We start from the raw sequence: 15,124 nt of genomic DNA on the forward strand, positions 1-15,124 counted from the left end.
CAATTTCTGTAATGTCTGATGAAGTTACTAGATCGTTTAATACGATTCGGTAACCGAAACATGTGTAACTAAGCAGATAAAACGGTAATAAAAAAATAAAACATATATATATATATATATATATATATATTGATGAAATATAATTAAATAAACATATTTCCCCATAAACATATAAACACTAAAAAATTAAATTCCAGTAAGCATGTGTTTATTCATTTTTTTTTTTTTTTTTTTTTTTTTTTTTTATTAAATCCAGTTCTTCACGTACCATTTCATCATTGATTCGGCAGCTAAAATACAAAATTATATTTTGGATTTTCTATAAATGTGACATTAAACATAGCAACTTATAGCAAGTTTAATTATCTACACGAAACAGACAAAATAAGATGACTACTAAAAGAAACATGATGAAAATAAATTGAGAAGGGGAATAACTCCAAATTGACCATATTTTTTTTAATGGGTAACAATTTTGTATTGATTCAAAGGAAATATGGGAGTTTAAAATAAAATAAGAAGCAGCGCATATGCTGGGGAATAACCAATTACTAAATAGACCTAGTATAGAATTTAATACGATATGGGAACCATTAATTATAAACAATAGATAATATATATACAAGTAATAAGTAAAAACATATATTAGTGTTGGGACGATTAATCGGAATCTAGATCAACAAAATGGGAGACATTGGAATTGGAAAAATTGGTGCCTATTTTCCGATGCCAAAACGATTCTTTTGATTGTGTTTTTTTTATTTGATTTGTTTAAAGCAAAATCTTCCATTGCTGGTAATAATGATAAAATAAATATTTATTGATTTTATAATACCAGTAAAGCTAAAATCTATGTAGATCATCCTCCACACATGTAATTTTACGTTTGCTGAATTTATGTGCATGTTTAACATTTTTTTTTTTCTATTTATTTTTTTTTTTTATGGAAATCGAGGAAAATAATAAATAACAACTCTATATTTAAATATTTAGAATTTTATAAAGAATCGGAATCTGTAATTTAATACAGAATCGGTAATTGTATTGGAATCAGGAAAAGTATTGGAATCGTCCCATCACTAATATATATGTGTGTGTGTTAATATATAGTAATAATTATTAATAAATAATGATATTTACAATAAAAAATAGGTTTAAGGCTCCTAAAATTCATACCAGAATTGTCCACAGAAACCTGGTGCGCTGGTTAGAGTACTTGAAAAAATCAATTGTAAAAAGTGATAAGGTTCAATCCTCAGTTGTGAATTCAATTGCGAATTACTTAGGACCTCTATCCTATCATGGCTGATGGAACAAGAGCATGTTACCTCCATGAAGTAAATTAAGTGTTCCACTCGAAATTGTCCAAATTCCCAAATTCGACAGAAACATTCCCAAGTTCAACAAGATAAGGTCAGCGATTACATTGACCGAAACATTGTGAAAATCACACTCAAGATGAGAACAGTAATCCGATTAATCAAAGAACACTTCTGAATATACTTACTAAAAATATAAATATAAGTATAAGTAAAATATAAGTAAAATATTAGTCTAAACCAAACATGACAGAAAATTATCGAGTAGAATTTTAATAAAAAATAAAATTCATTCATTATTTGAGGTCTACAAACAACATTCGTATCAAGTCACGCTTATTATAGAAGATTATCTTCCTTCAAATATAAAGGCGACATGCTAGCTTTGCTTTTTCACTGATAAGTAAGTATATCTATATGTTTGGTAATTGTGCATAAAGCCAGACCCTAACTTTCAAACATGCCGGAAGCACAATTTTCAACACTTTCTTATAATAAGAATTTTTAAATTACGTAAACATTTTTTTATCAATTAATTTTTTTTGCAAAAGATAAAATAAGGAATTGTATTAAAAAGGATAGACCCATTAAAAAATATTTATCGTTTGTTTTTATTAAAAAATATTTATTGTTCGTTTTCATTTAAAAGTTATTTTAATTTTTGAAAATTATTTATTGCCTGTCTTTTAATTTGTTTGTTTATTTAATTATTGTCTGGTTTCAGTATGAATCGAATTATGATCCTATCTGTTTTAATACATAATTTAATACATAATTTTTAGTAAGTTTATTCAGAAATGTTCTTGGATTAATCACTGTTCTCATCTTCAGTATGATTTTCACAATGTTTCGGTCAATGTAATCGTCGACCTTATCTTGTTGAACTTGGGAATGTTTCTGTCATGAGTAAGTTGCTGGAATCCATATTAAAGAGAGAAGTAGTCAACCACCTCAGCAGAAATAACCTCCTTAGTGACACACAATATGGTTTCCGTTCTGCAAGATCTACAGCAGATATGCTAACGGTTATATCTCATAGGATTAGCGAATCTCTCGACAAAGGCTTCCTTTCTAGGGCAATTGCTCTTGACATATCAAAGGCCTTCGATAAGGTATGGCATAAAGGCTTACTTCACAAGATTTCCAGCTACAGTATAACTGGAAATGTTTTCTCCATCATTAAATCATTTCACTCTGATAGGCTCATAAGAGTAATGGTTGATGGGCAAAAATCAGAGGCCCGCAGTATTAATGCTGGAGTCCCTCACAGGTTCATCCTGGGCCCAATTCTCTTGCTGATCTACATCAATGATCTCCCAAAACACATACTTAAATCATTCGTTGACATCTATGCTGATGACAAGACCATCTACAGCAACACGTCAAAGGCCATAAACGACAAAGTTCTCTCTGATTCTCTCTCCTTTGATCTTGAGCGCGTGGTACAGTAGGGGAAGAGGTGGCTGGTTACCTTTTAATGCATCTAAAACCAAACTTCTATCTTTACATCATCAACGCTCTGATCCCCATCTGGCATCAATTGAAATGGATGGTTCTCATTTTGAGGAAGCCCCATGTTTTGACAAGCTTCTGAGTTTGACCTTTACTCCTGATTTGAAATGAAACATGTACATCAAGTCTGTTGCCAAGGACGCTGGAAAAATGGTGGGATCCTTCTACCGCTCCAGAAGATATCTCACTACTGATGCAATTCTCTATATAAAAGCCAAGTACGTCCAAGGATGGAATACTGCTGCCACATCTGGGCAGGAGCTGCTAAAAACAGCCAATCCTGCCTTGACAGAGTACAAAATAGACTTCGTGGTTTAGTGGGTGATGCCTTTTTCTCTACCCTGCAACCTCTCTCCCACAGAAGAGACATTGCAAACCTATCTTTGTTTTATCATTATTTTCATGGCAGGTACTTGTCTGGTCCCCCTCGCCAATCTTTCACGATAAACACCCGTCTAGCTGAAACCACTGTCAACAATTTTCCCCACTCTTTATCTGTGGCTAAATCAAAATGTAGATTCCATGAACAAAGCTTCTTTCTTAGAACTGCACGCCTGTGGAACTCTCTACCGTTTGCCTGTTTCCCTCCTGACTTCAACATGGATGTCTTCAAGTCCAACATAAACAAATTTCTGATGAATCTCCCCACTTAAGTAATGACACTTTATCAAATCTCCAATACTAATGAATACTGCAACACTATCCCACTGATTACTGTACACAAAATAATCCTTATCCCCGAGTAGCTTCTGGGCCTTGATAAGTGGTGACCTCCATATAAAAAAAAATACAATTTTTCAGTAAATAATAAACAAATTTTAGTTTTTTTACATCCATGAAACAATAAAATGTTTATTTACATTTAACGCAGAAACACCACACAACTTGTGAATTCTTGTTTTTATTTTTATTTTTAATTTTAGTATAAATCATATTCCTTATTTTCTCTTTTGCAATAAAAATATTAATTGATAAAATATTTTACATATTTTTCTTTATTTTTATTATAAGGGATAAAAAATAAACAAGATATATTTGAAAATTGTACCCATTTTGTGCTTCCATACCTCGATTGACAGACGTGGGCACCACCTGCCGGCATGTTTGAAAGTTAGTCTGGCTTTATGCACAATTACCATAAGTTTTCCTATTTTATTTTGAACTACCAGATTTCACTTGAGTCTGAAAAATAAGCACTCATTTTTTAGTAAGGGACAAAGTAAATTGTAACAAGTAATGGAAAGCATTTTACCATTTTGTTTTCTTTGAAAAAATTGTATTTAAACTATTTATGTTAATGGATGTAGAAAGTCAATAATAATAAAAAAAAAAAAAATGGCCACCACTGGCAGAAATCAATAATGGTTTTAAGTTTGTTTCATTTTCTTTAGTGTGGTTGCGTCAGATGCCATGTTGTTTAATGTTTTATTAATATTTTTACATTTTTGACAACATATTTTATTGTCAGGATTTATGAAATATCAACATGGCAGATTTGTATGACACGATCTCTCCTTTCTCTCCCAACCTGCTAACAGTTGTATTTAAAAGAATTTTATTTTATTTTCCCAAAATAAAACATATTGCAACTGAGATGTAAGGGGCTACTGTGATTTAGAACCAGATTTATAGGGACCATCATAAATGAGGAGTTATGTAGCAAGATGTTTGTTCGTATTACATTTAAATTTCTACATGTTGATACAGTTAGGGAAACGGAGGGAATTCCGAAGGTAAGTGGTCCAAGGAAAAAACTTATTAAAGTAGAAAATTTTGTAGCATTTGAGGACCTCTAAAATAAAAAGGTAGGATTTTGTCGCTAGTCAAGTGGTAATTTATGCTGAGAGAATACATGTGCAGCAAGTTCAGCGGAGCATATTCTTATGAAGTGTTTGTTATACTAAATTTTCTGAGTGTTGAAAATAAGTTAAAAACAAAAACCGGTTTTTCCAATGGTGGCAAATCTAATGTAAAATGCTCCATCCTCTCTAGTCCTGCTCAATTTTTTTGACTGCTGTTTATTTAGCTTTCACTATCTGTACCAACTGAACGTTGTTGATCTAAGGAAAGTGTTCGACTGAGCTTCAATCTATGGTCCCCCCTCGCCAAACTTTCACAAGAAACACTAGTCTAGCTGAAAACATTATCAATAATTTTCCCCACTCTTTATCTGTGCCTAAACCTAAACATAGATTCCATGATCAAAGTTTCTTCCTTAGAACTGCACGCCTGTGGAATTGTCTTCCGTTTTCCTGCTCTCCAGCTGTCTATAATATGGTTGTCTTCAAGTCCAACGTGAACAAGTTTCTGATGAGCCGTTCCACTTAGGTTAACAAATTTACCGAACTTCCATTACTATCGATTACTATATTGTCCTTTTGACTATTCTACACTCTTTAACCCTTATCCTTGAGTGGCCTATCGGCCTTGATAAGTGGTGACGTCTATGTAAAAAAAAAAAAAAACGTATGTAGAGACAGTTGCAAAAGAAATGAGAACATCGACGCAAACTTTCCAGGTGTAAAAAAATAAGTTATTTATCTTCCTTGTTTACCCCGCTAGTCGCCAACACATATTTAACACTAGTCACTAGTATGCTCTCTTTCTGACTGTTACATTGGTCAGTCATCATTATACGGGGTTTTTTTTTTTTTGGGGGGGGGGGTAATAATACAGGAACAATCTTTCATTTTGAAAATCCAAATATTTCAGATTTGCAATGAATTTGATTAATAGTCATTAGACACCAATTCCCTAAATTTCAATTTTTTTTTTTTAAGATTAAGTTTTAAATTTTTAGACATTTTCTAGAATTAAGATCATGTAATAAATTTTGATCAAAATTGGAATAAGGATTGTAAACATAAGGTTTACTATCATATCTTAATTTTAATCTTTGGAGAGGGGGGGATATAAAATTGATGCAAGACTGTTCTGTTTGGGGAATTTGTTTTATCCTGTGATGGATATTTTTCTTGTGATTTATAAAATTAATAATTATTTATTTATTTTTTTATTACACTTTCACCCCAAACAAGGCACATTGCCACTTTGGTGTAGGGGGCTACTATCAAGGGCAGCAACTACTAGGGCACTATGTTGGGATTTGGGCAGCAAGATGTCGCTTCCCGTTACACTTGAACTTCTGCATGTCAGTGCAGTTAGAGAAGCAGGGACCTGGAATGGAATTCCAGAGTCTAGCGGTTCTGGGGGAAGAAACTACTGGAGTAGAAAGATCTTTTACATCTAGGGATCTCTACTGCGTGAGGGTGGGATTTAGTTGCCTGTCAGGTTTGTCGAGGGTGTCTACATCGTGGGGGCACAAGTGTCTGCAGTTCGTCAGAGCATTCACCATTAAAATACTTGTAGAACAGGCAGAGGGATGCAACGTTTCGTCAATGGAACAGAGGCTGAAGCTTAGATGTCAGTTCAGGGCCTATCAGATTGGCGACTCTCTTGAACCTTGTCTAGGAGCAAGAGACTAGCAGCAGATGCACCAGCCCAAATGTGACAACAATACTCCATACATGGGCGAATGGTGGCCTTATAGAGGTACAGAATACTTTCAGGTGTCAGTAGTTTTCTAGCACGGTAGAGAGAACCTACCTTTTTCACAGCGGCCCTGGCAATGTTTTCAATATAATTGTTCCAACTCATGTTTCCTGTGAACGTTAGGCCAAGCGGTTTGAAAGATGTACTCTCAGACAGGGAGTCACTGGCCATTGCTGTTGGTGGCAGAGAAGGTTTCTTGTAATTATTGAAGGAAACCAGTTTAGTCTTGGCAGCATTAAATGTGACCATCCATTTATGTCCCCATTCCACTACAGATTGGAGGTCATCCTCTAGTGTTTTTGCCATTTCTTTAGAAATGTGTTCATTTGTTTTCCTGTCATGCCTGTTATAAAGTGTAGTGTCATCAGCATATATACCCATCTCAGAGGCAGTTTTGTCGGGGAGGTCATTAATAAATATTAGGAACAATAGAGGTCCGAGAATAGACCCCTGAGGCATTCCCGCATTTATATCGCACTGTCTAGATGTAAGACCATCGAGGACAACCTGGATTTTTCTCTTATCTAAGGAGGATTTAATTATGTTAAGTATTCTACCAGTGATACCGTATGATTTAATTTTCCTGAGGAGATCCTCGTGCCATACCCTGTCAAAAGCCTTAGGTATATCTAGAGCTACCGATCTGCCTTCTCCCGCTTTGTCCAGTGAATGGTATATACGTTCAGAGATTACAGTGAGGATGTCTGCTGTGGAACGGGCTTGTCTAAATCCATATTGTTTGTTAGTCAGAAGTTTAGCATCTGTAAGCTGCCGGACTAGAGTATGGTTAATTATGGTCTCAAATATTTTGGCGAAAAGTGGGAGGAGGCTAATGGGGTGATAATTTGATGGGTCAGTTCTTTCGCCAGAATTCTTGAATACTGGTACCACAGAAGCAGTTTTCCAACAGCCCGGAAAGCATGATTCATTAAGGCATTTGTTGTAGAGTTTGGAGAGAACTGGAGCTATTTCAGCTGAGCACTTTTTTAATAGCACAGCTGGGATGAGATCAGGTCCCCATGCTTTTGAAGTGACAAGGTTTTTTATGATAACGTGTATCTGAGCAGGGATGATTTTTAGATCATCTAGCGTGGCGTCTGTCCGCAAAGGAAAGCCAGGCATTAATATTTTTATTGCAAAAGAGAAAATAAGGAATATAATTTATACTAAAATTAAAATTAAAAATAAAAATAAGAATTCACAAGTTGTGTGGTGTTTCTGCGTTAAATGTAAATAAACATTTTATTGTTTCATGGATGTAAAAAAAAAACTAAAATTTGTTTATTATTTACTTAAAAATTGTATTTTTTTTATATGGAGGTCACCACTTATCAAGGCCCAGAAGCCACTCGGGGATAAGGATTATTTTGTGTACAGTAATCAGTGGGATAGTGTTGCAGTATTCATTAGTATTGGAGATTTGATAAAGTGTCATTACTTAAGTGGGGAGATTCATCAGGAATTTGTTTATGTTGGACTTGAAGACATCCATGTTGAAGTCAGGAGGGAAACAGGCAAACGGTAGAGAGTTCCACAGGCGTGCAGTTCTAAGAAAGAAGCTTTGTTCATGGAATCTACGTTTTGATTTAGGCACAGATAAAGAGTGGGGAAAATTGTTGATAGTGGATTCAGCTAGACGGGTGTTTTTCATGAAAGATTGGTGAGGGGGAACCAGAGATTGGAGTTCAGACGAGCACTTGCCATGGAAATAACGATAAAACAAGGATAGGTTCGCAACGTCTCTTCTGTGGGAGAGAGGTTGCAGGGTAGAGAAAAGGGCATCACCCACTAAGCCACGAAGTCTATTTTGTACTCTGTCAAGGCAGGATAGGCTGTTTTTAGCAGTTCCTGCCCAGATATGGCAGCAGTATTCCATCCTTGGACATACTTGGCTTTTATATAGATAGAGAATTACATTAGTAGTGAAATATCTTCTGGAGTGGTAGAAGGATCCTACCATCTTTCCAGCGACCTTGGCAACAGACTTGATGTACGTATTCTGGACGATTGCCATATAACCGTCCATTAGTTTTTCCTGAAATTTTGCCACAAATTGTATTTCATTAAATAGATGTGCACAGTAAAAAAAACATTTTTGCAAAAATTCCTGTTGCATCCCCAGGGGCTCAAAAGAGGTCAAAAATGCCCCAAAATGGGCAAAAATGACATGTTTTGCCCCATAACTTTTGATCCATCTATTAGATTTTTCTGATGCCAAAATATGGAGCTCATTGTTCTTAATATAAATCGAGTATGGGTGACCCTGACAAAATTCTGGTTCACGTACCCGGGGACTTTCAGTGCTAAAAACTCCCCTTTTTGTGTTTTTCATATTTCTCAACAAAAACTTTAATTTGTCTGACTATATAGTGGTTTTTCACGGTGGTCAACTCAAATATACATGTGTTAAGGCCTGAAACTGCACCGTTATCCATTTACACTAGGATTCTGCATCTCCAGGGGCTCAAAAGAGGTCAAAAATGACTAAAAAATGACACTTTTTTTACCCCATAGCATTTGATCCATCCATTAGATTTTCCTGAAACTTGGCCAAAATGTGGAGGCCATTGTTCTTAATATAAATTCAGTATAGGTGAACCTGGCAAAATTCTGGTTTGCATCCCTCTGGGACTTTTAGGGCTAAAAAAAATACCTTTTTTCATATTACTCAAAAACTTGATATGTATGTCTATAGTGGTTTTCCATGGTACTGAATTCAAATATACATGTCTTAAGGCGTGAAACTGTTCTTCTTAATTCTTATTCGATACATATTCAGCACGGGTGTGTGCATTTAAATATCTATAAACAAACGATTCCAATACCTATATATAAATATATGGCACTTCTACGGAACTGGGACGAGATTTTGTAGTCGATAAATCGGGTTTTCAGATAAAAAAAAAAACAATGGTTTCAACTGATTTTTTTTGTCAATTCTAAAAAGTTACAATGCTAACTTCTAAATTATGCAGTCGAAATTATCTGAATATTACTGAATTATTAAACAAAACAATTTTAATCGTGTTAGCAGATGAAAAATTGCCGCCATCTTGTGTTAAGTCAATATTAAACAAATGTTAAAGTATAAATATATCTGGGCAACACTGGATCGGGACAGCTAGTTAAATATGATAAAAAAAAAATATAAAACATAGTAACAGCTCAATAAACTGCTAACAAAATATAAAGACTTCTTTGAAGTTGGCAAACTACAATATACACATCACATCATGGTAGATGAAAATATATCACCAATAAATCTACCAAGAAAAGTTTCTAATAAAAGAAAAAAATTCAAGCAGAACTAGACAAAATGCAAACACAACAACCACCGACATCCATGGCAAATAACTCCCTACCTGAGAATTCTTCCTTCAAACTCCTCAGCTTAGCATTCATGTGCAATATGAACTGGAACCAATACATTGAGGATATTGCGAAGGCTGCTGCAAAAAAGGTAGGTTCCCTCTATTGTGCTAGAAGACTATTCATATCAGAGAGTATCCTGTACCTCTACAAGGCCACAAGTCTCTCCCTCTTGGGTAGGGTCCAAAAAAAAGTCTTCAATCTAATAAGTCCCACTTCATCAACTAAGCTCTAACCTCTGTCCTATCACCTCAATGTTGCATATCTGTGCCTGTTTTATAAGTATTTTAATGGAGTGTGCTCTGATGAACTCGTTGCACTTGTGTCCGCTCAACTTACATATTCCTGATAAACTTGTTTAGCAGCAAAATCACACCCCTTCACTGTTGAGAATGCCAGAAAGCTTTCTACTCTAATAGTTTCTTCCCTTGAACAGCTAGACTTTGGAATTCCCTTCCTGCTACCTGTTTCCCTGACTGTACTGATATGCAGAAGTTTAAATGTAACTTAAACTAATATCTTGTTAATCTTTCCTAGGCATGGTCCCAAATGTCCAAGTAGCAATATGCCTTGTTAGGAGGTGAATGTGAGTAAAAAAAAAAAAAAAAAAAAAAAAATAGTAATACCAACAATTGAACCAACAAAATGTGTTGATTCAATTGAAATAGTCGAGACATTAAATGCAAAACTACAAATAAGAGACATTTTAGGAAGATGTTATAAGCTCAGAACTGCAAAGAAATCTGTTGCTTATTTTCTTTTACAAGGTGGAATGGTAAATTTGTCGCCCAAAGGAAAATAACACAATAGCTTTATTTTAAAACTGTTTATGAAAAAAGTCAATTCAGGTAGCTTGATTATGTAGTAGTGCTGACATCTATTCAATGTAGCCGCCTTCAGCCTCAATCATCGCCTTGAACTGTGTCCTTTTGAAGCCAAGTCTGGGTCTCTTTGTACTTGTGGGCCAGCGCTGAGTTCTGCTGCCACACCCAAGGTCTGCTTGCAGCCACCTGATTGCATCAGGGGATCATCACACTCTTCAGCACACCCAGGTACACTTTAGTGTTGACTTTAAAGTAATGTGCCCCTCAATTGAAACCATACCAAAGATCATAACCGTGGCTGAAAACTTTTTCATCACTCCGGGCACATCCCTGTTATTCGTGGCAATCCCGTGATGCATTTTGAGAGTGCTGGCAATGGTCCTGTTGTTATAACTTGGATCGGTAGAGAGCATGAGTTGTACAGCAGTGCATCTCTGCTCTCGCTCGTTAAACATTGTGTCGATTTCAGACACGATAGCAGGCTCCTATTGCTCTTGGGATTTGTTCACAACTAGCCAACTAGTAGATGCTTTGCAACAAAAAAAGAAAACCGGTCTTCATCAAATGGAAATGGAATCATGTCATCTTTTCTAAGATGACAATTTTAGTATTCCATCCTGTATTTAAAAATCTCTGTAGAAATGAAAAAGAGCAAAAGCGTTAGTGTGATGAAAATTAGTAATCATTGTTTTAGTAAAGCACTACTTTTTTTTTTTAATTATGTGTATAAAAACGGTGAATAGGCTTAGGATGTTGTAATGGTGGATTCAAGGTACAAATGAGTTGGAAGCGATTAATATAAATAAGCATTAATTTTGATATATAGGACAGTTTTGAAATTCAGCTCATTGGAATGTGTGTAAAGGAGAAATGAAAAAATTTTTATGCCTGCCAAGTAGTTATAGGAAAATGACTTGCTCTATCGCTATTTTCATGTAAAGTGCTCATCTGAGCTCCAATCTCCCTTTCCAGACTTTCACAAAAAAAACACTCATCTAGCTGAAACCATTATTAATGATTTCCCCCACTCTTTATCTGTTCCCAAACTTAAATGTGGATTCCATGAACAAAGCTGCTTTCTTAGAACTACCCCCCCCCCTGTGGAACTGTTTCGTTTGCCTGCTTTCCAAGTGATTACAATATGGTTGTTTTCAAGTCCAATGTAAACAAGTTCTTGATGAGCCATCTCCTTAAGTAATCCCAATTTATCAAATTTCCACTAATGATGACTACGATACTGTTCCATTGACTAACGGACACTTATTAACCCTTATCCTCGAATGGCCCCTGGCCTTGATAAGTAGTCACTTTGTAAAAAATAAATAAATAAAATAACTTGGACGACCGTTACAATCAAAGCATTACAGATGATTTAATAGCTTATTGACCCTAAGAGGGGTATTAACATTTTGCAGCCTTCAAACACAACTCCTTACATTTCAATGCCTGTTTATTGTAGCATTACAAGTTCATTTTTTCTTTTAAGATGATTATTTTATCAACTTGCATGAAAAGAGCTATGTAAAAGATGCTTAAAACCGTTTGAATTATGCAAATACCATCAGTAGTTCAAAAGTTATGAGAATTTTAAGTGCCAAAATTTAGGCTTTTCCGTGGACATTTTTTTCTAGAAAAAGTGGGCTAAATTATGGACCTCAACATTTAAAGAAATTTCGTAATTTCGCCACCAATTTTTCAAGCTATTTTCATGAAACTTGATACTCTTATGTAAAATTGTATGCTCTTTCTGATTATGCAGTCAAATCTGATATATCTCTTTACCATAAGCCATGAATTATAAATTAAGAATTTTTCAAAAATGGTGCATGGTATCATACAGTGAGTGTCTATTCATGAACAAAACTAAATATTATAGTGGTATTTAAATATAGCTTTATTGAGAGCAGGCATTTTCCTGCCTCCTCACCAAAGGAGATCTTAATCTGGGGTGTAGCCATTGAATGCCTAAAGAGCATTCATGACTGGTATTTATTACTCCCCTCAAAGAAAAAAAACATTGAGGAGATATGAATTAATCTCAGAAATCGAAGAAAATTTTTCATATAGATTTTGGATTTCTGTAAAAGATGGAAATTCCCATAGTCAACCAGAACTTATGCATTTTGGGACAAGTCCAATTTTCAATTTTGTAAATCCTATCTATCTGGCCCAAAATATACCCCTATTTTCTGAGATGCAACCATAAATCGTACTCTACATGAATCCTTGATGTAGCTTTCACAGTACCAGGATGCCAGGAATCTTGATAAACAACAACTATATATTAACCAGTTGATGGTAATTTGTCATTTCTATTCTGTTGTTTTACTGAAAATTCAACTAGATAAACAGAAATAAAACGGTAATTTTTTACCTTGTTTTCACCTTAACATTTAAAATGATTACTTTTATAGGTTTTAGGGTATGCTGAAAACGAATATCACATTTAAATTTTCTGCAAATAAGTAGTTTTCCGGATATTAAGCAATGTCATTTCTTATGTTATCACTGGTGGCCATCTTGGTATGCGTGAATGTGCAAACATAACCCCGAGAAACTATTTGCCTTAAAATATGTTTAGTTTCAATATCATTTCATTTTTTTTTTTTTTTTTTTTTTTTTTTTTTTGAGATCTGCAAATGACCGGTAATCACTGGGGACAGATCTAAAGAATATGGTGAGTGGGGAAGCAATTCAAAGTGCAATTCACATAGTTTTGCTATTTGACCTATCACACAATGCATTGTCTTCATAAGAGTGCTTCTTTTTTTTCATTATTTTTTAGGGTAATTTCTTTCTTTCAAGCACACCAATAATGCTATATAATATTTGCTATTAATGATTCTCCCTTTCTTAAGGTAATTGATGAACAAAAGTCCTTGTGGGAGCCAAAACCTTGCCTACTGATGTTTCTATCTTTTAGTTGTTTTTTAACAAGTTTAATCTGCTGTCCATTCAGCTGATTTGGCTTTAGAGTAAAGTGCTGAATCCATGCTTTGTCTATTGTCACATTAATGCAAAAACTCCTTTTTGTTGTGTTGAAACAGTTGCAAACAACACTCTGAATCATTAATGAATCATTGTTTTTAATCAATTTGACCAAATGCAGCACCCACTTTGAACAATGCTTTCTCATTGACAAATGGTGAATGCACTCTCTTGGCACTGATCTGATTTCAGCTGTGATTAACCCTCTTTGGTTGGAAATTGAAATAACCCCACAGATAAAAATATGGAGAGGTTATGGTCAGGTGAGTATGAAGCCCAGTCAGGATTACACTTCTTGAAAACTTACTGATAAAGCAATCACTAAAGTGTCCCTTCATATCATTGAAGAACAATAAAACAGTGTTAAACATTCATGACTGAAATAAGATGGACAAGTTAAACTGAAGTTTATTTGTACGAAATATAGTTGATTGCAAAAAAGATTGTGAATTTTATTAATGACACTAAATGAAATGTGAATTTTCCCTGTCTTTAATTTTTTATTTCAATTTAATAATTCTTTCAGTGTGTAAATAATTTTTGTTCCGTAAATATGCACTTCAAATTAGTTCAAATTATAAAAAAAAAAAAAACATTGCATGCCATGTTTTATTGTTGTCCATTGAATAATAAAAAATTATAAAAAAGAAAAATTATTTTATTTAAGTCTTTCCGTCTAATGTGTTTTATCAAAAAAAGAAAAGAAGATTTTTATGGTTTTGTGTAAGTCAAACAATTTACACACTTGAAGTGCATATTTACCTTTTTCTTCTTTCCTTAAAAATCAAGCATTCATTTTTATTTTTGAAAAGTTGTTTTGGTTGTTAATTTGCTGATTAAAAATATTGGCTATAAAAAACATTGGATCTGATTCAATTTTGCTTTTGTTTAAAATATAATTTATTTCATAAGAGAATGTAACAAATTTAAAATATTAATTTTAAGAATTTTATTTTAAAAATTTTCCCGGCACTAAAAATCTTTTTTTCCAAATGATCTTGCAGAGGTTCTTCCAACAAGACTGAAGAAGCTGCAGAGTTGTTTGTCAGAGCCGCTAATACATTCAAAATGGCCAAAAACTGGGCTTGTAAGTTCAGCTTTTTTATATTTTTTTTATAGAAATCGCTCCAGACAAGGCATAAAACCACTTCATGTAAGGAACTAAAAACATTTTTTATTACCACTTCATGGTTAAAACCTAGCCACCAATGAGTGTTATCTGGATAGATTCTGATCCAAAAAATAGCAATTCTTCCCCTTTTGTCAGAAACATCACTTGTGGAATGTGGTGACTAAGTGATAAAATAAGGAAGGCAAGAGTTACAAGACAGATGAAAGTAAAGCAAACTCTACTTTGTACTCTACCTACATCTACTAGCATTGCCTGACTTGCAGTGAAAACATTTTAGTTTTTAATGTTTGTTTATTTTCATGTTTTGAAACTGATATGGAAAAAGTAAAAAAAAAAAAAATTAGTTGTAAAGAAGATGACTACTTTATATTCATTTAAAAATCTTAGTTATTCCCCTGCTTAATTTTATTTTTTGGAAGAATAATAAA

The 15,124-nt window shown here is 34.1% G+C and overlaps 1 protein-coding gene across 1 annotated transcript in view; it reads left to right on the forward strand.

The window, feature by feature from the left end:
- LOC145260277 (alpha-soluble NSF attachment protein-like) overlaps nucleotides 1-15,124 on the forward strand; it is a 60,070-nt gene that overhangs the window by 20,683 nt on the left and 24,263 nt on the right. Inside the window, exon 2 of the mRNA XM_080118114.1 lies at nucleotides 14,569-14,651. Coding sequence (XP_079974240.1) covers nucleotides 14,569-14,651 — 83 coding nt within the window. The remainder of the gene's footprint in view (nucleotides 1-14,568; nucleotides 14,652-15,124) is intronic.

This window comes from Euprymna scolopes, chromosome 36 (assembly GCF_053919585.1).
Source record: "Euprymna scolopes isolate OS-2025 chromosome 36, ASM5391958v1, whole genome shotgun sequence".
NCBI classification, from domain to species: Eukaryota; Metazoa; Mollusca; class Cephalopoda; order Sepiida; family Sepiolidae; genus Euprymna; species Euprymna scolopes.